The sequence below is a fragment of the Thermobia domestica genome, chromosome 7 (assembly GCF_964235325.1).
Source record: "Thermobia domestica chromosome 7, izTheDome1.hap1.1, whole genome shotgun sequence".
Taxonomy (NCBI): domain Eukaryota; kingdom Metazoa; phylum Arthropoda; class Insecta; order Zygentoma; family Lepismatidae; genus Thermobia; species Thermobia domestica.
The window spans coordinates 52,525,212-52,548,943 of NC_137460.1; the positions used below are offsets into that span (position 1 = coordinate 52,525,212).

Consider the following 23,732-nt stretch of genomic DNA (forward strand, 5'->3'; position numbering starts at 1 on the left):
GATACTCCATGAACTGACATAAAATAAAGGGGTACTTCTGGTTGGCGTGGCAAGTTGAAATTTGGCATAATTGTAGCTTTCCGAGACTAACCCACAGGAAAATTGCCAAAAGTGAGCATTTTTAAATTTTATTTTTAGGGGTCTTAAAGGGAGATGAAGAAATTCCCCATGTTATTTAAATGGGCTGGTTTTTGAACCAATAATCTCATGTTTTAGGTACTTGAAATCAGAATAAAAACTTAAACACGGTATGCTTGTATGTTTTCGTTAGCGTTACCTAATTAAATCACTAAAAATAAAAATTTCCAACTTTACAGTGGTTTTATGCGGAACTGAAAAAATCTTTCCCATGTTATTTATATGTGACATCTTCTACACCCCAAAATGTTTAGGCACTTCCGGCAGGATCAGAACAATGAAATTTGTCATGATTGTAGCCTTCCGGTACTAACCCACGGGAAAATTGCCAAAAATGAATATTTTTAGTTTTTAGAGGATGAAGTAATTTCCATGTTATTTAAATGAGCGTTCTTTTGGTATACAAAATGTTATCTTTTCAGATAGCTAAAATAGGAAAAGAAACTTGAAATTCTGTAGAATTGCGGGTATAAGAGATACGAGGCCGTAGGCCGAGCAAGAGCGAGGGTCTGGGGGCAGAGACCCAACCTAGCCAAAGGCTAGTTATTTCTATAAAATTAAAATGACGAACAAAACAATATTTATTGTATAGTTTGTTACATAATGAATATTTAGCTATATTACAATAAAACTTAATTATGTTTTTTATTGTAACAAAAACTGTGCCAAATATTACTTTTTTAAATTGGGACAATGTTTTGTTCTCTAAATGGGACAATCCGATTAATGGGGACATATTGGTCACAGACTGAGGAGGTTCCAACAAAGTAAAACTTTTTTCCTCCGGTCTTTATGTTAATACATCTATATGCAAAAGCTATCTTCTATTTCTCGTACAGCATATACAGAGTACATTGAATTGTAAACGTGAACTTAAAAGCGATAAACACTTCTTACTTGTCCGTATATTAATAAAAATGATAAAGATATGACTAAATAACTCCATGTGCAACTTCCTGCGTTAATGCTAAGGAATTATGGAGGAAATAAATCATGAAGCAGACAAATTTCTTGGAAATAACAATGACCGCAAAGAAAGCAAAAACTTATTGACAGACCGTGTTGTGACTTGCTAGTAGTCATTAAACTAAAAGTGGAGCAGTCATTTGAATGATACCGTTTGCACGCAATAACGTGGCTCGACGAGTGATAGACCTGATAAAGCAATCTATTGACATAAAGCTTAATTTTTTGCATAACCTCAATACAAGTGAATTAAACATACACTTGTTGATGTTGCGTGTAGCTTTTATGGTTTTTTTGTACTACAGGGAACGATCTATTTATTGTAATGGTATAAAGATTATTTTCTCCTTTCTATATAACTATTTTCTCTTTTTCTATACATAGACGTAAATAAATATCGGGGTTTATGCAGTCATTATTACTCAGTTCTTTTAAACGTGATATTAACAATCCTAGTTTTCAAACTGTTCCTTCACTCCAGCTGCTTAATTTCCATTTTTCATATACATTTAATAGAGTTGTCCGCGAGACGAGGAATTTCCACAGTCTCCTCTAAATTCTTATTTCAAAAACTACACGAGAAGTAAGTTTTCCATTTCTTGACAAGATGAAAAAAAGCAACAATTCCCGAATTTTGGACCATTCTTACTGTTACATGATTCACAGTATAAAAATTATAAACTGATAAAGTGAGTGTACGAACATTATGAAGAATATTTGTCAAAGTTGAAAGATACAAAAGTTATTACACAACTTACTTCAATAATTAATATAGTTTAAATGTAGTTGTATCACAACTTTCGAGGACCCTCTTATCATGAGAAAGAGTTTCAGATGAAATTAAGAAACAAAATCAAGGCAGCATAACTTTTGTACGTAAATTTACCAAACAAGAATAGAAGAAATTCGAGCCGAGACCGACCCCCCCCCCCAAAAAAAAGCTTTCCGAGAATCGAGACGAAACGCGAAATTCTTATTTCTTGTCTCGTCTCTTCTCGTGGGAACACTACTTCTTAACCACAGCGAAAGAAACTATCTCTGCTTAGGGCTGTGCGATATTTCAATACATCGATCAATCGATATTTTCGAATAACATCAATATCGAAAAATTTTACTGATCGATATATCAATGTATTTCCATATTGCGATATTTCGATACCATCAATATTAAGATATTTTGATGATTTCAATTTTAAAAATTAAAGCTATGTTCGATAACGCCCGATACAAGAACCAATAGTTGTCTCTCAGAGAACCAATAACTGAACATTACTTTTGTTAATTTGCTGAATCATTTTCACTTTCTAGCAGCGTTATGAGAGAAGAAAATATGATGATCACGAATAAAAATCTAACAACTTGAGATTTCAACGAATTCGCAAGTTTCATGACCCCTACACATGGGTGTCCATCCTCCAAAGGGTTTGGGCGCAACGTCACAAATTTACCATTCTCTCACCCAAAATTTACCTTTCTCCCACCCAAAATGTCCAATCTCCAGTTTGATTGTTTCATTTTCAATGAAGAATTCGAGCAATGCCTCCCAAACAGAGATGATTTCAGAATATATTACCGCTGGGATTTCAACAACCGTGGAATAAAGTTAGTACTGTGAAACTACTGGTAACTCAGGATGAAATTAATCAGGGAAATGCCCCGGGGAATTTCGTAGCTCGGAAAGGGGAGAAATTTTCCGATCCACCCTGAAATGATCACTGCCCCCGAATATTTTCAAAGGCTCAACCTGCGCCCTAAAATCCACCTGTGAGTCCCGCTGTCTCTACATGCTGAAAAGATTATTTCAGATGTCTGTCCCTCTATTCTTCGATGTGTGCAATGTTTCAATATATCCATCACTTGATATTTCAAATAACGAAATAGTGATATCAGAAAAAGTTATTAATCGATATTTTGTCGATATATCCGTATATCGCACAGCTCTACCTAGTGGTAGGGCTGTTTGATATCTCGATATAATCGATCTGCCGTCATTTTCAAATATCGAAATTAAAAATAGTACTGATCGATATTTGTCAATAAAGCGATATTTTCTGATATTTCGATATCAGATATTTAAATATCTTTTACATTTTATAATCGATTCTGATAATCGATCATTTTAGTATTTCGATAAGGTTTTGATATTTTATCGATATCGATTTTTGATCTCCATATCCGAATATCGCCCAACTTTCCCAGCCTACCTACAGTAGCTCTGCTGGACAAATAAAGTTGAATATAGTTGAATCATATTACAATAAAGGCTAATAAGTATAAACATTTTAGTGGTACTATCACTCGCATTTTCCCTAATTGGTTTGGTTCGATAAGTAAATTGTCATACTTTCATTCTTATTCGTGAAGGACTATCTCTTTATTACTACTGTTTCTTTTGTTTTGTGTTTTGTTGCGTGGTATAATGGACATGCTAAGTTGCAAGTTTAGATGCCGCAGTTCAAGTTCACCTCGAACTGTTACGAATCAAAACGGAACAAGAGGAAGTGGAGGAATAACGCAAGTAGAACCGTCATTTCGTTCTAATTCAATTGTATCAGATTTTTGTGATAGGAAGTGATGCTTTCCCCACCCCCTTTTACTATGCTAAATTATGGAGGGAAGACTTTCATTTAAATATCAAGTAACCTATGGAATGCCTATGTCTTCACAGCACTGGCGACTCCAGGATTTTGAAACAAGGGATGCCATTTTGTTTAGCGTTTCTGACCTAACGTTACGAAACACTACTTTTTACCCTGATATTTCAGAAGTAGAAATGTATGAGTAGACTACCACAACAATTAAGGAAATCCCACTACGACTGACTGACTTCGGACAACGTATCAGAAGATGTGATCTGCAATTTTCTTAAGGTGGCCATTGCATGGAAAAGGTAAGTTAGGAAGGAGAGGGGAGAGAGAGAGAGAGAGAGAGAGAGAGAGAGCAGGGCCGGCCTAAGGCGTGTGCGACGTGTGCTGTCGCAGACATGCGTTTTTCAGAGGGACTCCGAAATGAGGAAAAGTATAAAAAGTAGTATGGTAAAAATATATATATATATATATATAATTTTGAATGTAAATTAGACATTTGTATGTGGTAACTTTAGTTCAACAAATAAAAATGTTGCTTGAAAGCATTGGAAAGTTTTCTATACCCATTTTCATTGTAAGGGGGCACCAAAACTCATTTTTGCACACACAGCATTTTGCTCTCAGGCCGGTCCTGTGTGTATGGGAGAGAGAGGTGTGTGAGGGAGAGAGAGAGAGAGAGAGAGAGAAAAAGAGAGAAAGTGTGTGTGTGTGAGAGAGAGAGAGAGAGAGAGAAAGAGTGTGTGTGTGTGTGTGTGTGTGTGTGTGAGAGAGAGAGAGAGAGAGAGAGAAAGAGAGTGTGTGTGTGTGAGAGAGAGAGAGAGAAAGAGAGAGAAAAGAGAGAGAGAGAGAGAGAGAGAGAGAGAGAGAGAGAGAGAGATGGATTTCGGAAAATGGGATGGATACCTGTTAAAACTGTTCTCAATTTGCAGTGCTTTGTTAAATTAGCACTGAATGGTGCAAACCGTAAAAATTCATCTTCGCACAACTGCACTATATGTCATCAAATTGTTCTACGTGATACACGGGTTTGTGAAAGGGATAATTCCCGTGGGAACCTTTGCTCCTGATAAATAATCTACACGATCTACACGTTCGACTGAATGGTCGCCTAGTAGTCCATGAATTATTGTTAGTGGACATTATGAATTCGTGAATGAATGCTATTAACGCGTTGTTCTGTGTTGGAACAATATAACATAGCATTATACTGACACATAAATTCTATTTTACTGACACATAAATATTGTTCATTGAAAGGCGCATTGAGTGCTATTAATTGAGAATTGAAAATGAAAACCCAAGAGGAGAATACGACAAACTAAATACAATAGGAACTTTATTGGGGGGAAAAATTTCAATTTTACCTTTTAGGGCTGTAAGATTTGACAATTTTCTCGAATTTCAAAACAAAACCCTAACAGATTGTTAATTGTAAAACACTGGCCGTAGTAGTATACTGTATCTCATCTTTATTTAAAAAATAAATAGATAAATACATTTTAATTTCTCGCCATACAGTTATGCCCTATAGGATAACGAAGCTGAATTCTAACAAAAGTGAATGATTGTAAAGTAATTGGTGAAGTGATCATGTGGGAGGAAACTGGAGAATCCCGAGAAAACCCACGGACACGACCTTGTTCACCACACACATTGGCAGGATCTAACCAAGATCCTCTCGCGTCAGAGGTGAGGGTTTTATCACTGAGCCACCGTACTCCCAGAACGAACAGGGAAAATAAAGAAAGAAAAATAGGTATACTCGAAGTTTTTCAAACAGAGTTATGCATAAATTATGCTTCAAATTTATTCGTAAATAAATACTAAATAAAGAGAAGATTTTGACTTTATAATGGGACCCTTACAAATTACCATAAAACAAATTGTTTAATATATGGCCTATACATAGTATTCCAATAAACTAGAACATAACAACACATTAGTAAGAAAATAACAACACATCAGCTAAGATTAAACTAGTGTTTGTTGTTAGTTGAACGACCATTTTCAGTAACAACGTTGTATGAGTCATAGCAGGCTTAAGTTATCTTCAGCCTGATCTCTATTTACTAGAGTATGTTTCATGATTCCTATAAGACAACAATGTAATTTTTTTGGTTCCAGAATAACTGACATAATATTACACTTAACGTCTTACAAGTTTGCATAGGAATAATCAACATGAATTAGGATAAATCTAGTCTAATTTTCCAGAGAGAGAGAGAGAAAAGATTTTACGATTTTTAGAGAACAAAAAAGGGAAACTCAAATCAAATCAAATTGATCCACCCTTGTAATTTTTAATCTGAGAGATACAAAACGCTTAAATTTCGTACCATTCAAATATCAACAGGGAGATATTGTTTGCTACACACTGTAATACGAAGTTGCCAACCCAATTTGTAATTTTTGTCAAATGATACCGGTACTCCATTAGTAGAAAAGAAACTTTTTCGTTAATGCGATACGTGCGAAACGTTAAAAAAAAAAATGCGTATATGTTTCAGAAAATCTCAAACTTTTCGTTTCAGATACAGAAATCGCATTTATTTGTTCGCGATTTTTTTTTTTTTTTTTTTTTTTTTTGCGAAATTCGGCATCACTTGCGATAAATACGAATGAAAACGAAAAAAGTGGAATTCTTGTTAATTTTGGCAATCATGAACTGTTTCACTTCATAAAGATGTAGACCAACAAAACTGAACTGTTGTTTAAATCCTTGGCTGTGTTTTGTGGTGCAAATGTTCATGATCTGTTGGTTTCTTACCGTGAATTTAAAGGTAAGGTTGGTTATTGAAATTCTCAACAGTGAGGATAAGGAAGTTGACATTGTATAATTGTTAAACAGTTTAAAAGTTAACCACAGGTCTTTTGCGGTCAGCTCGTTACGTTCAATATGGTTGTCAGTGTCGAGTGTTGATGCCAAGAGATTCTTTTCCAAGTATAATATGATTGTCACTGACAGGAGAACAAACTTAAAAGACGATTGATTGATTGAGTTTAACGTCCCTTTCAGCAGCGAGGCTATATGAGACGTGGACCTACCGATTAACGTCGAATCCGAACCACATAAACTCCAACCGGGAATCGAGCCCGGGTCTCTCACGCCAAAGGCGTGTACGCTAACCGCTTAGCCACGAAAACGTAAAAGAAGAATTGGTAATGTCTTGCTGCATGTTATCCTTTAACTAAGGATGACGTTAGAGGAAGTGTTCAAATTTTTGCATTAATTTCTATATTTCAGGAAATACATCAGGCTAGAATGTTCACCTAATCAAGGTAATTAGATATACACCTTACTACTAAAAATATAATTACTGTTTACGTTCCATATTTAAAAAATTGTGTTACATTTAAAAAAATAAATGCGACATAAATGCGAAAATTGGCGTTGAAAAGACCAGCAAATCGAAAATGAAATGAAATGAAATTTTTGAGTTTTACGTCCCACGGCTATGCTAAAGGAGACGGTGATGATGAGTAATGAATGAAATGGTGGAATGAAGAAAGTGGTAGGAAACGGGAGAACCCCGAGAAAACCCACGCACACGGTGTTTTGTCCACCACAAAGTTCACTTGGCGGGAGCAGGGTTTGAACCCGAGACCCCTAGCACCAGAGGTGAACGCTCTACCACTGAGCCACCGCGGCCCCCGACCAGCAAATCGAATAACGTAGTTTATGATTTTGTAGATACACAACTTGTGGATTCCTGATTCTCGCATTTGTATACAACCCCATCACTTATGGAATGACCCTGAAAAAGTAGACGTAATCTAGCCAACCAAAAGTGTCATACATTCGGATCATGGGCGCCCGATGGGCGGAGGCCAGGAAAGGGCCCGGGGCCCCTGCTGGCTCACGGAAATGTATACGTATATAGTAAACCACGCATATTAAATATCAGTAATACCAGACGTAATATAGCAACCATCGAGATGCCCAACCCCTAGAAAATTTTCTTCGGGCGCCCATGCTTTAGATTAAACCAAAAACCTCATACCTTAATGAATGTTCTGTCACTGAGGCAGATGGTTTCGTCCCTCACAAACTTAGCAATATGATAACGAGCACATATACAGAAGAAAAAAAGTCTAAAATGTTATAGCTCTAGACGCATGCAAAAGAAAGGATTGAAGTTTGCGAAATTCTGGAGAATGGAATTCCCACCACTTAATAATAATAATAGTACTAAAATCCTCTCACTAAAAGTTTACTGAGAGTGAAATTATACTATTGTCAGAAGCTCGCGCATTAATTATAGTAATCCATATGTTTCTAACATATTTTCCACATGTAGGCCTATTAATGGGTGAACTAGTGGTTAATGGTGAATCTTACACAGATTAATAATTATGGATGTTCAGATATATTAATTCTCCATGTCGAAACATTCCAATGCGAAATTCGTTTTTTTGTTGTTGTTGTTTATTTGTTTTACACTTCTATCTCTTCCTCCCTCCTCCACTTCGACTGTTATGATTTTTTTTTTCCATTGTTCAAGCTTTGCCTTTAGTACAGGGCAAATTTGACTCGCTGAGCAAAATAATACGTTTATTATATATATATATATATATATATATATATATATATATATATATATATATATATATATATATATATATATATATAAAAGAAATATTAACGTCTTTCACGTATGTCATTACCTGTGTATTCATAGTGTCTGATGAAGCCAAAGTGGATGGTTGGCGCTTGGCCCAGTAGTTCTATCAAATTTACATAGACTATGATGATTTTGAACCCTGGTTCAAGCATATACGTACATATTTTCAATGGCTTTCAATTCTGACTCGAATCATGTGTATTAAGATATTTTTAACCGGCAAGAATACAATCGGAAGTACTAAACAATACCTCTTGTTTACATACAAACTTACTGAAATTAAAAGCAATTTAGAATTATATTTCAAGTTTTTTTAAAAAAAATTCACTATTTACTACTATGTTTATGTATCATAAGACACACTCATTTCGACTTGTTGATATACTTTTTAAAACTCAGCCATAGGATTACTCATATCTCCTATCAGTGCTGACGCATACATTGTATAGAAAACAAGTTTTGTAGAACACTATTTACCTTCTTTTTTTTTTAACCAACTGATACAAAATTGTCTTCTTCTGCAAGACTTCTTTCACTGGTTTTTAACATTATTCACAAACACACACGCACATTCTCGTAATAGAAACATCCTAGATTCGAGCACAATCTGTCCCTTGTATAAATGAACCACACATTCCCAACTGAAATCACTGTTTAACGACTCGAGTTCTTTTTTTAATGTTTTTTTGCCCCTGTGGATGGGCCGCTCTGTTTTCGAAGTAGCGCTACAGTCAGTGTACGTAGTGAGGGTGGGAGGTTTCAGTGGACGGGAAGGGGTCTTATCAGTGACGTAACCAGCCTTGACTGAAAAGTTGAGTTACTCAACTTACCTCCCAACAGATGATCCGGTGTTTGGAGCCAGACGTTTTGTTTTCAAGTACTCTCTCTAGCTCTTCTCTCCTGTTTAACAAACAGTAAAGCAGCGTAAACATAGCAAGGAGGCTTCAGTTATAAATATTCTTTTCAGAAACGCGTCCATTCATTCGCTCATTAACTTACAAAAGATGTGAGTGCAAAATATGTTTGTTGCACGAACTAGTTTAGTAACAGTACTTTATACATAGTTTTTCTTTTTTTATGTACCCTTTGTTTTATTTTGGCATTCGGAACTGGAAAAATGTATTGCTAATTAAGTGTTCATATAAGTTATATTAACTCAGATTTGCCCCTTCCAAATCAAATCAATAATTGACTTTAACGAGTTTACAATTAAACTAACTCCATGGCCTATGGAACCCGGAGGTTCAATACTGCGTTCACAAAAGCTCTCCACTGACTTTTATCTTTAGCCAACTGGATCCAGTTTCTATTTCTGCGAGATCCATCTTAATATTGTTATCCTATCTGCACCTAGGTCTTCCTAATGGTCATTTTCCGATTGGTCTTCTAGTTAAGATTTTGAAAGCGTTCCTACTTTCTTCCATTCTGGCTACATGACCTGCCCATCTGAGCCTCCTAGATTTGATAACTCTAACAATGTTTGGTAAACCGTATAAATTATGTAGTTCCTCGTTATGAAGTTTCCGCCATTCACCATTCCCGTTCTTCTTAGGTTCGAATCTTGATCTCAGGATCTTGTTCTCAAATACTTTCAGTTTACGTTCTTCCCTCAGAGTAAGTGACCATGTTTCGCAACCATACAAAACAACAGGCATGATCATCGTTTGTATATTGTAAGCTTCAAATTCCTTGACAGAATTCGCGACGACAAGAGATGTTGAACTGAATAATAACACGAATTCCCTGCTTTCAGTCGACATTTAATTTCTTCATGAATATGGCTTTCATCTCTTAATATTAATCCTAGATATTTGAAAGTATCCACTTTGTCAAAAGTATTATTTGATATTTTAAAGCATCCATAATTTGCCGTATTACAATCCCGACGAACCTCCGTGTATTTAGTTTTTTTCTGCATTTACTTCTAAACCCACGTACCTGCAAGCGTTTAAAAAGAGCCTTTGCATTTCTTTCTATTGTTCTCCGATCATCCCCTATCAAATTTACATCATGAGCATATGCCATAACCTGGTGAATACCATTCAACTCTAGGCCCTGGTTGCTAACTTTTATTTTCCTTATAGGCCTAGCGTACTCTAGGACGAAGTTGAATAATAATGGCGACAACGCATCTCCTTTTTCAGGCCGTTCTTGACGTGAAAGCTCGTGGACAAGAATTTTCCTACCCAACAAATTTACAATAACATTCGTCAACACATTTTACTCATTAGTGATACGTATTTTATTTCTCATATCCAGTTATGATTTCAGGGGGAGCCAGGGGAAATTTCTTCCTCTGAGCTACGAAATAATCTCTCCCCACAGAAACATATCTCCGATCCTGCTGATTTTCGCGAAACTGCTTTTCACTCCTCGTGTATTGAAATCCCCAGGAAGAATCTCAAGTCATCACTGTTTATATATATTTAGTATTTAAGGACACGGTAGCTCAGTGATAAAATGTTCACCTTTGGTGTGAGAGGTCCCTGGTTCCATCTTAGGTGCAGTGAGTTTGTGATTAACAACATCCTGTCCGTGGGTTTTCTCGTGGTTCTTTCCTTTCCTCCCAGATTCTCATTCTACATTTTTTTTAAATAACCATTCTTTTTCATCATACATCGGTCTCCATTAGTCTAAAACAGTGGTGTCCAATTATAATAAGCCTGAGGGCCATAACTGTCTTTAATAGTAAGGTGGAGGGCCGCAGCTAATAATAATAATAATAATAATAATAATAATAATAATAATAATAATAATAATAATAATAATAATAATAATAATAATAATAATTATTATTATTATTATTATTATTATTATTATTATTATTATTATTATTATTATTATTATTATTATATTATTATTATTATTATTATTATTATTATTATTATTATTATTATTATTATTATTATTATTATTACACTACAAAAGAAAAATATAAAAAATATATTTGAAATTTAACATTCCTATTCAATGTGACTAATGAGGGTGACTAGCAGCGTTTACAAGGGCTTTGGTATCTACATCCATTCCTCTTGTAAAAGATGTAACCCGCAGATGTAAGAGAGAAGAATCTCCAAGGCAGCTTCTGGAGCGATTCTTTGCAATTTTCATGGTGGAAAATGCACTTTCGCACAGATAAGTACTACCAAACAGTGACACTATTTTCCAACACAACACACAAAAGCTAGGGAAACGTTTGTTAGAAAGTAGTCTGAAAAATCTACTCCTTTCTTTGTTCTTGTCTGAAACAATGGGTCAGACTGAAAGTCACAAAGTTCGAGCTGTAAGTTTGGAGCTTGTTCTTCGATGTTTATTGTCAATGCATTAGTAAATAATGCTATGCAGTTTTTTTAATTTGTCAAAATCTGAGAATCTCGCATTAAATCCATTCATGATACTCTCGATGTTTCTACAGAACTCAGAAAAATTAAACGCTTCCTTTTCAAAATCTAATGTCAGACGATTGCAGCTTGGAAAGTATGCTAAATTGTGTTTATCACAAGAAGTGGTGTATTTCTTGCGCGCTATGGCTTCTAGGCAAAGTTCGAGGAAGAAAGGGTCTGATTTAAAAAGCTAGATCAAATATAAATTCGTTCATTGAAGTAATCGCCCCTTTCAGCAACGGTTACATTACTGACTCCAGTGTTGTCTTGGATGCCTGCTCCTTTTTGTTGTATAGAAGCGCTAAATGGATGCCTTATTCCGAAAGAAGAGTGGAAACATTAAATGAATGAATGAATATAAATTAAAATATTATCAGTTATAACAATCGTAAATCATGAAAGCTTTGTGGGCCGCAGGAAATGGTTTGGCGGGCCGCATGCGGCCCGCGGGCCGCCATTTGGACAGCCCTGGTCTAAAAGGTATAATCGTGGGATGTAAAACTAGAAATTTTATTTCTCATTAAAGGTATTGGTAGCCAAAATACTAGATTAATTGCCTCCGAGCACCTGAACCAAACACATGTCAATATATTATGCGAGCTTTAGAATGAATGAAAGATCATATATTATCCTGAAAAAGCTTGTAACGAATATATTGTACTGTAGGAAAGCGCGCGCATTAATATAGGTTAATAACGATCCAATGTTGTGTAGTGGTCATGGGCGTCCGAAGGGGAGGGCAGGGTGGGACCCGAGCCTCCCCTTTGGCTCACGAAAATGTATACGTAATATAGCAAACCACGTATATTCAATACCAGACATAATATAGCAAGAGCTCCCCCGTGGCTAAGCGGTTAGCGTACACGCCTTTGGCGTGGGAGACCCGGGTTCGATTCCCGGCGGGAGCTCATGTGGTTCGGATTCCACGTTAATCAGTAGGTCCACGTCTCATATAGCCTCGCTGCTGAAAGGGACGCTAAACTAAAATCAACTCAACAATAATATAGCAACCATGGAGATGGGAACCTCCCTAGAAAATTTTCTTCGGGCGCCCTGGTAGTGGTTCCCAATTATTTCAGACTTGCGGACCCCTTTTTAATTTTAAGACAAGGTATAGGCTTCACATCTTTAAATTTTGTTATTTGTGTAATAGTAGTACTTTAGAGGTAGGTAGCAATATTAACAACAAGTAAATGATAAACCTTTATTTATAATAAGTATACAACATACAGTACATATTAAAGTTTTACTTCCCACGGTGACGGTTATGCCGGCTAGACTAAAGAAGATGCTGCTGATGAGTGGTGGTGAATAAAATGGTGGAATGAAGAAAGTGGGAGGAAACGGGAGAACCCCGAGAAAACACACGCACACGGTGTTTGTTCAACACAAAGCTCACTTGGCGCGAGCTGGGATCGAACTAAGAACGCATGGGCCAGAGGTAAACGCTCTACCACTGAGCCACCGCGGCCCCAGTACATATATAAGGGGTCCAAGGCGTTATTTCTTTCTTTTATAACTTACGAGATGTAAATAGTGCCACGGGCCCTCTAAACTTAATTGACAGACTCTTATGGATTTGCGGATCACCAATTGAGAAAGACTGGGTCCGCGATGTCTCAGTGGTAGAGCGTTCACCTCTGGTGTATGGGGTCCATGGTTCAATCCCAGCTCGAGCCAAGTGAACTTTGTGGTGGACAAACACCGTATGCGCGGGTTTTCTCGGATTTCTCCCGTTTCTTTTCACTTTCTTCATTCCACCATTTCATTCATTTCTCATAATCACCGTCTCCTTTATCTAACCGGCATAATTGTGGGACGTAAAACTTAAAAAGAAAGGAAGGAAAGACTGATGCGGTGTATTTTTTTAAATAAATCTTCCATCAGTAGGTTTATAGTACATCCATACATTATGTCAAATAAATTTCATATTTTGATATTTTGTCGATTGGTCCGATCTCTTAAAACAAACTTGATTTATTATTAGTATGCACTGAATAGGGATGCGCACGAGACAAGATTTGAGGCTGTCTCGTCTCAAAAGTGTGTTATAAAAGTGATGTCTCGACTCGAAAAATGCATTCTTCTCTATTGGAAGAGCTCTGACTCGACTCCAATTTTGTCAGGAAATTCTGTCTCGACTCGTCTCGTGCGCATCCCTAGCTCTGAATAACTACTTACGTCGTAGGCCTATTTTCTCTATGATAAATTTCTGATTCCAGTTTTTAAAAATATTTGTTTTGTAAAGACAAGACTTTTCTTTTATATTTTCCGAAAGAATATTGAAGTCGAAAATTAATCTCGCTTTAGGAATGGCAGAGGAAAAGAGAGTACATAATAGCAGACAGCATGGATGGCTAAAATTACGTTAATTTGAAACTGCCGTATCAAATTACACTGATTATGATTTTACAGTCCCATAACTTCATTTTCTGTTGACTAGAATGGTTATTAAACCAAGTACACAACATGCTTGATTAGTACATGAAATTGCCATTCATCCTTGTTTGAAACGGTAATGATGTTATCCCGAAGTGAACAGAATTTATAACGTTAAACGAAACCTGATAACATTCGTAATATAAAAGATGAAAAAAGTAGAACCGAATTAAATTTAGTTGCAGTTAATTACTTCTTTAGTCACTGCGTAGTAGTTCTTGATTTTGTTACAGTACTTTATTTATCCTGGTTCAATCCCAGGTTATGTGTGTTTGTGATGGATAATATGTAACTGTGTCTTTCTCGGGAAACGCCGCAAAGGAATTTTGTATAGAGCACGATATTACGGAGATGTGTCTCCATAGCTAAACAACACATGCACTACAACCTCTAGATTAAGCGTTTTATAAGCCTTTATTTACATACTATAAAAAGGCTTGCAATTAATGGGTTTTTAATCATCCTGGTCGGTCTATCACTGAGATCCAGTTCGGCCATCTCCTTAACGAACCTGGAAAAAAATCAGCTTCCGCCGCAAATACTGCGCCTGGATTTAGGAACACTGGTATTTTTCCTTTCAACAGATTGGTCGTATAATGGGAACAACATGACACTACTGATTATCTCTCTACGAAGGATGATGCGACTAATAATACAAGTACCGCTGCTGAAGTACGGTTGCTGTTTTGGTTGATATTGTGGTCTCCCAAAAACAGAATTCCTGCAAAAGCTATTAATCAGAGAAATCGCAAGCACGGTGCTGGGGTGCTAACAAAGGCCGCACATGAAAGTACGTCGTAGGAAGATAGTGTTGTGGCTTTGTCGGTAGCTTCTAGTGGTTCCACGACTGATTAATGTGATTTTTGTCTCGGATTCTTTCACTCGCCCAGCACCAGTCAATTTCTGAACTGGATTCATTGTCCATATTGTAAAGTATGATACCATGATTATTTTGTGGGAGCCTTTGCAACAAAGTGTTCACATGTAGCAAGTGTTCCTTTTGGACCACGCGTGTTCAGTTTTAGCTTTTTTGTCGTCCTCCATCAGTGATCCATTATAAATACCTATTAATCTTTCTTGCCCGTTCTCTTTAAAGAATCACCATATTGATTAATTGGTAACTTAATTAGTTTTTTTTTTCACAAAGCAGGCCTTTTTTGTGTAGGTTCCATTGGTTACTGTGTAAAATTTTGTGTTATGATAAAGTTAGGTTCAAATCCTATTGGGATCTCAAACATTGTGCTCTTGATTTGGAAGGTAAGAAAACTTAATGCCTCTGAAATACACTGAGAAAAAAGTGGTATGTGGCGTACGTAAAAACGTAGGTTACATGGGTAATCCTGTAGTTTTTGGACTTAACGTACATCAATCGTATAACTGCAAAGTATATTTTATACACACTTTCCGTACAAGTGTTAAGCGTATTTTCCGTACGAATGAAAAGCTACATATAGGTGGTTAGGATCTCACATACAGATGGACGTATGTAACATATAGTTGACGTATGTAACATAGACTACATATACGTATGTAATATCCGGAAGACTGTTAAATGTCAGACATCCTGCAACGGCATGATATAACACCTAAGGGCAGTACATATGTAGGATATAGATAACGTATGCTCCGTTCTGATTTATGTAGTAAATATAAGGGTACCGTATATTTGTACCTGTACAATATACCGCTGTCCGGATACCGGATTTTTCTCAGTGTAGTACTTTGGTTATTGTTTTGTCTGTATGCTTCTTAAGCACTTCTATAACAATACCTGATGTATATTTAGATCACGTTGGTGCTTTTAGTTAGCTATACACTCATTATATGTATGGCTTTATATCATGTTATTCAGATTATGTCGAGGACACTTATTCTCATCACTTCACCCTATTTCTATATCCACTTTGGCCCAACGTGTGACTAATTTACCTTCTATAATTCACTTATTTCTGCGTACGTTGCTTCATACACGACATGAACCATGCTTGTATTTTCAGAATGCAGAACTGCCTTATTCATATATAATTTTCGATCAGCGGTAGTGCTCCATTTCTGTGCATGACCTTTTCACTTATATTCATTTTCATCCTCCTCCGAATGATTCTGTGTACTCATTTTAATCAATAATATAATAATATACTAATGGCAAAGCATGAAAATCTTATATCAGAGTGTTTTACTCCAAACCCCCAAGCAAAATCTGAAATGGAACTAGCGGCCTCATTCTGTACCAGTTTGCATCAACTCAACGCAAAATTTTCGTTTTAGTTTGCTATAGGCTGTGTAATACTTCTTGCATTATTTACATTGCGTTGTCATCCGCAAGTTTGCGAAAAGTCACTAGGGAATGAAGGCCCAGAACTCTTACCTTGGTGCTATTTATTGATTTGCTTTAGATTGAAATCTTTAAAATTGTTAAATGAAAGAAGAAAATGGATGGAAAATTCACATAGACCTACACAGGTGAGTATTTTGAAGATAACAATAGATTTATACAAGAAGAGAAGATAATATGTAAAATCCCCCACTTTCACCACAGTAAAATGAGGGGATTACAATTTCTAGTTTATCATATATTAGGTTCTTTATGTTGATGGAGACTTCCACAATAAAAAATGCTATCTATCTATATCAGACGTACATAGCAGCTTACAATTCCTTGTAATGTCAACTTGATTATACATGTCAGCTATACAGGGAGTTTCAAAACACCGCCTACAACGTTTGGGAGGTAATTCCTGACACCAAGGTAAGGCTAGTTTTAGACGGAAGCATTTATCGTAGCATTTCTCGTAGCAAATCGTATCATCGATATCCTACCGTGTAAAGTAGCAAATGCTACAGCATTTCCCATGCCATGGCATATCCTGTGGCATTTCTTGTCGATAGAACCTGCTCTATTTCGTAGCATTTTCCCCAGTATTTCCCCACATGAGAAAATGAACTTCAAAGGTTCATAGCTCCAAAACAATGGAACCTACCGCAGTCGGGTCAAGACTTCAGTTAGGAACTAATATGTACGCTATCCAAAAACCCATGTTTCAGAATCCTAAGGTACTCATGCAACAATTTTTATAGTGGGAGTTTGGCTACGGGCATATAATTTGAAGTACTCACAAACTACCTCTATAAAAATTGTTGCGGAAGTGCCACAGGATTCTGAAACATGGATATTTGAATTGGACACATACTAGTTCATATGTAAAGTCTTGACCCGACTACGGTAGGTTCCATAGTTTTCGAACTATGGACCTTTAAAGTCCATTTTTTTTATGTTTTTGGGAGCCTATAACTCCGAAAAGAAGCATTTGTGCACCCAGGATGGTCTATACTTTTTATCTTATTTTGGTGTCAGGAATCACCTTCGAAACGTTGTCGGTGTTGTTTTGAAACATCCTGTATAATAGCGGCGCATTACAGACTCCAGCTTGCCTGATAAAAAAAACTCTTTTTTACTAAGAAATTTCATAAAACTTTTAACATTAATCAGGCTTCTTAAAACAATTTAAATAATTAACATTAAATAATTAACTTACAAAGAAAACATTAACAGCTTTAAAACTTTGCGAATTGAGCACACCATTGAATCAGAAACTTGTAATATCCATCCTAACACCACCTTTGTTCTTAATTTTCTTTTTACGTCGGTGATTTTTTCTCTGTTTGTCCTCACAACATCGTCGTCTCATATCAACTTTCTTCTTCTTTTGCATCTTTATGTGAATCACGTATCTTCTTCTTATATTTCTTGATTTGCAAGGTATCAACTGCTTCAATTGTCTTCTCATACTTCTTTTCCTCCTTTGTCTATAGTTTATATTTTTCTTAATTTTCGGTTTCTTTCTTTCGCCTTGTACTTGTTTTTTCCCCAAGTTCTTGTTCTTCCTTCTCCGATATTTCCATCTTTCATCCGAATTACTTTTCTTTCTTCTTTTCTTCCTTTTCCTAAGGTTTCATAAATATTCTTGAGATTTCTTTTTCTTCTTCTTCCGGTACTTCTTCCAATTCCTGTTTTTCTTGCTATCTATGTTTTGTCACGGTTGGAAATCCTTGAGACAGTTCCTCAAATTTTATATAGACTTGTCGTTTTTTTCATCAGTAATAACTTCCTCTTCAGCTTCTTCTTCTACTTTAGTTATATGACACAGTTCTTCAAATTTTATCATATGCAAAATTCTTCAAATTTTATTTGTTCTTCCTTGCCGCTGTCTTCTTCAGCCTTTCCAACTTCTTGCAATTCCACACTTACAATGGCCATTACTTCTTTTTCTCCGTCAACGATCTTGTTATGTTCTTTTCCATCTCCAATCATTTCATGCCGAAATTCCAAGAACTTGTTGTCGAGCTTAAAGATGACAACTTTTGGTTAAGTTTATTTCTTAAGTCTTGTTCAAAATCAACGGTGGTTCGTTTGAGTTCACTCCTCATACAGTTTAAGAATTCGGAGAAGTTTTTATCACTCTCACTTGTCAGTAGTATTTTTGGTCTTCCTTATTTTCATTAAGATACCTCGGATCACATCTACTGCTTCCTACTGTATTATTTATTTTTTCTTTTAACTGGATGTTGTCTTTACTGCCGTCGTATTCTTCATCTACGCCCAAAAGTCCTGTCACGGTCAACAATTCTGTAAAATATCCCACTTTCATCACAGTAAAAGGAGGGAATTACAATTTCTAGTTATCATATATCAGGTTCTTTATGTTGATGGAGACTTCCACAATAAAGATTGCTATCCTCTCTTCTATCCATATCAGACATACATGGCAGCCTACAATTCCTTGCAATGTCAACTTGATTATGCATCTTCAATTAAACAACGTATTAATATATATTTTAAATGAAGATCAATTACTCTCTTAACAATTACTCTCTTAAGTCATAGCTAGTAGAATTAATAATGTTAGGAACATTGAAAATGATAAACTACAATTTGGCTTTAGGCCCGGCAAATCGACAGAAGATGCTCTCAACACCTTTCTAGAACAAATTAGAAGAAGCTGTTCAGTAAATAAATACGCGTTGGCATTATTTGTGGATATCGAAGGCGCGTTCGACAATCTTTGGATTCCTTCATTAATTCAAAATCTCGTCAAAATAAATGTACCGGAGTACTTATTAAACATTATTAAGAATTACTTTACCGATAGAAAAATATTTATTAAAGGTGAAAAAGGGAATATTGTAGTTAAGACAGAGAAAGGATGCCCCCAAGGATCGATCTTGGGACCGTTGTTGTGGAACATAGAATTGCAGCCCTGTCTGGAAATTCTAAATAGTAAAGAAGAAATAGACCGAGTAGTGGCATTTGCTGACGACATTGCAATTATCATCTCAGCTAATTCACGAAGAGAATTAGAAATTAAAGCAGAATTAGTCATTAATATCTTACAAAATTGGAGTAACAAAAGTAAGCTAAGGCTATCTGCGAAGAAAACAAAGTATATGTTGTTCGGTACACAACTGCGTAGGAATCCAACAATCAAATTAGGAACTAATACGATAAAAAGGGAAGCAGAATTCAAATACTTGGGTATACACATTGACGAAAAACTAAATTTTGGGCCACATATAAGATATATAGTAGACAGGGGTCATAAAGTTGCAAACAAGTTAATATCGATAGCAAATACCACGTACAAACTACCAAGGAAAATAATTAAATTATATCAAGAAACTTTATTAAGTGCAACAATGGCATATGCTTCAAGCGTGTGGGCCCACAGATTGTTGGAAAATAATACCTTAAAACAAAATGTCGATAGACCTCAAAGGAATTTATTAATAAGATTAAGTGGAGCATTCAGTACGACACCGCTTATTACGTTAAATGTCTTGTTAGGAGTCAAACCAATAAGTTTAATTATCAGGAAAAGAGCTGCAATTTATTGGTTAAAAAAATCAAACATGGGGAAAGTACAAGAATTACTAAGCACTCAAAGTAAAACGGTCGAAGATATAGAAAACGAACTAATAAAAATTTGGAACAAAAATTGGCAAGAAACCAATGTCTCACGTAGATTGTATAATATAATACCAAAAATTGATATTCGTCTCAAATGGCAGCACTTTGACCCCAACCCAGGACTGATACATTATCTCTCAGGACACGGGCCATATGAACAATACCTGTACAGAATGGGTTTGAAAGAACATCCCAGATGCCAATGCCAAGAACTAGGCACGCCGGAACACCATATTTTATGGTGTCCCCTCTTGGAATATCAATTACAGGGAAGAGATGACATCAGAACAAAAGAAACAGGGGAAGTCTTAGCTAAGGAAAAGGACTACAAAATATTAAGTAGAATAGCAAAGGAATATTCTGATCTAAGAAAACAATTATATAAAAGGCAACAAGAATAAGAGAAAGAGTTTTGGAAATGTGACACAGGAATAAACAAAATGTAAAAGAAAACACTAAGGAATGAAAATGAATGTGTCAGAGTGCAAATGAGTATCTTCCAGGACCGGAGTTTTTGCTCCAGGAACGCTGGATTTCCGCGTGCCCCGGAAGAATAGTGTGAATGTGCGCTCGACGCATCCCCGGCATCCAGCCGGATTGGAACTCCGGATGTGTTGAGCGGGTGTGCACGGAAATAGGTGGTGGGAAATAGCGTAAACTTCAAAATAAATCAAAAATAGCATATACACAACATACACTAAAGATCCTATGCACATCAAAGCCAGTTACTCGGTAAATGTCATACAGTGTCCACCTCGAACCTTGTTCGTGTAGGTGTCAACACCGGTCCCAGCGCTCACGGCGGCAGGACACAACTGACCAGGGCCTGCACTAAGTGCTCCGAGTGGGTCCTGGACCTCAAACCGTTGCACTGAGGATCAGAACCATAGAAGTCAATTGTGGAAAACTGAAATGACTAACTCCGCTTAGGATCAAAAAGGAAATCAAGGTTTACGCGATCGCAGAAAAGTGAATGGGTGTTGTAGTGTGCAGTGTGGTGATAGTGGTATGTTCTTTTATTACGGAAAAGTTGTGTTTTCACACACAGGAGTGTGTAGTGCTTATTTAAGTGTGCAATATTTAAATGTAAGTGTATAATAATGTTGCTGAGTTCAGTGGTGCAAATATTATCATCCTCTATTAGAAGAATGTAGTAAAAAAATTTTTTTAAAAATCACACAGGAGGAAACCTAAATTTAAAAAATGTCAAAAATAAAAAGAACAAAATAAAATAGGTGGAAAGCCTATCATACAGGTGAAACCTAAATCCAATGAAGATGATACAAAAAAAAGGTGGAAGGTTATTATATAGGTGGAAAGCCTATCATACAGGTGGAAGGCCATCACAGGTGAAATCTAAATCCAATGAAGATTATGATAATACAAAAATAGATGGAAAGGATATTATATAGGTGGAAAGCTAATCATACAGGAGAAACCTGACTCAATGAAGAAGATGATCATAAAACCTAGGTGGAAGCCTATCATACAGGTGAAACCTAGACCTATGAAGATGATGATAAACATACGAGAAAGGCTAAGTATGATAAAAGGAACGAGGATGAAAAAATTGAAGACTAGAGTAAGCTAAACTTGAGTCGAGAATAGAATAGAATAGGAAAATTAGAAGATGAACAAATACTAGGTAGTTAGGAGGTACTAGGTACTAGGTTTATATATTTTTTTTTAAATCTTTTTTCTTTTTTTCTTTTTTTTTTCTTTGTTGATTTTGTCAAAATTTATCTTTTGTTGTTTCTTAGTGTTGTGGTTTCGTCCATTTTTCCTATCCCTCGTCCCTGTCCACCTTTGTCCAAATAGAAAAACAAATGAATGATGAAAAAATAATAAAGCAAAGAAGATTGCAATGATGATAGCCCTGTTTCGGTTAAACTTTCAGGTGCCGAAACTGAAAGGCGCGATCTGAGCAAAAAAAAAAAAAAAACTCTCTTAACAGCCGGTCGTGCTTACGTATGCAGAACACCGTCGCAGCCCTATGATACAGACTGTCTGCTCCCAACAGTAAAGCATGGGGGTGGTTCTGTTACAGTATGAACAGTGATGTCGTGGTTTTCCGCAGGTCCCATCATAGCCCTGCATGGAACGATGAATGCTAAGGCGTATGAGTCCATTTTGGGGGACCAGTTCTACCCATGGCCCAAAATTGTTCCTTGATGGTGATGGCATCTACCGAGATGATTTGGCACCCTGTCACGCTGCAAAGACGGTGAAATCATGGTTTGAGGAGCATGACCAGGAGCTATCACACCTCCCCTGGGTCCCACAATCATCAGATCTGAACATCATTGAGCCATTGTGGTCTGAGTTAGAAAGGCGTGATCGGTCTCATTATCCTCCACCAGCATCCCTTAAGGAACTGGAGCATGTTTTGGAGAAACAATGGTAAAAAATTCCACACACCCGATTCAGGAGCTGTATACGTCCATTCCACGTCGGATTCAAGCAGTTTTGGACGCAAAAGGAGGCCCCATACCATACCAGGTATGATTTTCACACTTTTGCAAACGTTTTAGACTTTTTGTCCAACCCCTATATTTCTATGAAATAGATATTCCCAACTAATTACAACATGTTTCATTCATCACACATATTACACCAATTGTGTTTATCAATTTCGATTGAGGAAAACTTGTAATTTCCTTTAGATTTGACGATTTCTAAACCATCTGATACGCACCGGTATTTTTAAAAATATCCTCAGATATGTTTTGTAATGCGTCTCTCTATATATAGGTCTCTATATACACACACACGCTGTTTTATCACATTTCCTTGAAATGTCATTTACCACGATACTGACGACACCAGAGAGTGATAGTTTATTCACTAGTAGGCGTAGTAGAAAGATACAAATTGAGCAGGAAGCAAAAGTTAAATTAAAAAGAAAATTCAATCAATCTACAGTCTAATAAAGACTAAATTCTTAATTCAAGAGAAAATAAATTCTGTACTATCCGTTCAATCTTAACTGCGATTTTTTTTTATACTTCTCGTGGTATCGTAAAAGACAAAGGAAGGATAATAACATTTTATGTCTTTTTTTAGCGCTCACAAAATACTATGATCTAAAACAATTTGTGTTTCTAAGAATGTTCTCATCGATGTTGAGCAATACGTCTTTAAACCAATTGTGACGTCATGCAATTTAGCAATAAATAACCCTGCCTGATAAATTTCGCTCAAGTACTGAAGTAAGAGAAATCTTTTCTAACATCGTTATTTTCAAAAAATAACATAAAGTTATCAATATCTGAGTGACACAAGGAACATTATTTACCAGCATAAACTGTGATACTGTTCTTTAAATAATACTAGTTGAAACGCTCATATGCTTCGAACAGGAATGGGGGCGCGATGGCTCAGTGGTAGAGCGTTCACCTTCGGAGCTTGAGATCCCTGGTTAGATCCCAGCTTGCGCCGTGTGGACTTTGACTTTGTGGTGGACAAACACCGTGCTCGTGGGTTTACTCGGGGTTCTACTATTTCCTCCCACTTTCTTCATTCCACAATTTCACTCATGTCTCATAATCACCGTCTCTTTAGCCTAACCGGCATAAGAGTGGGACGTAAAACTGAAAGATTTCATTTCGAACAGGGAAAAACATAGGTTTAA

At 36.4% G+C, this 23,732-nt stretch overlaps 1 protein-coding gene across 3 annotated transcripts in view; it reads right to left on the reverse strand.

The window, feature by feature from the left end:
- Positions 1 to 23,732, reverse strand: part of LOC145690093 (uncharacterized) — a 158,921-nt gene that overhangs the window by 69,336 nt on the left and 65,853 nt on the right. The window contains exon 1 of one of the 3 annotated variants that reach the window (XM_081764650.1): positions 8,792 to 9,115. The exons of 1 other annotated variant lie outside the window; for it this stretch is intronic. Coding sequence is in view for 1 of the 2 variants with exons in the window: in XM_081764649.1 (XP_081620775.1) it covers positions 8,358 to 8,466 (109 nt within the window). In the remaining variant the exon portion in view is untranslated. Of the gene's footprint in view, positions 1 to 8,357; positions 8,482 to 8,791; positions 9,116 to 23,732 lie in introns of those variants that run through there. One more of the 3 variants, XM_081764649.1, reaches the window with a different exon arrangement.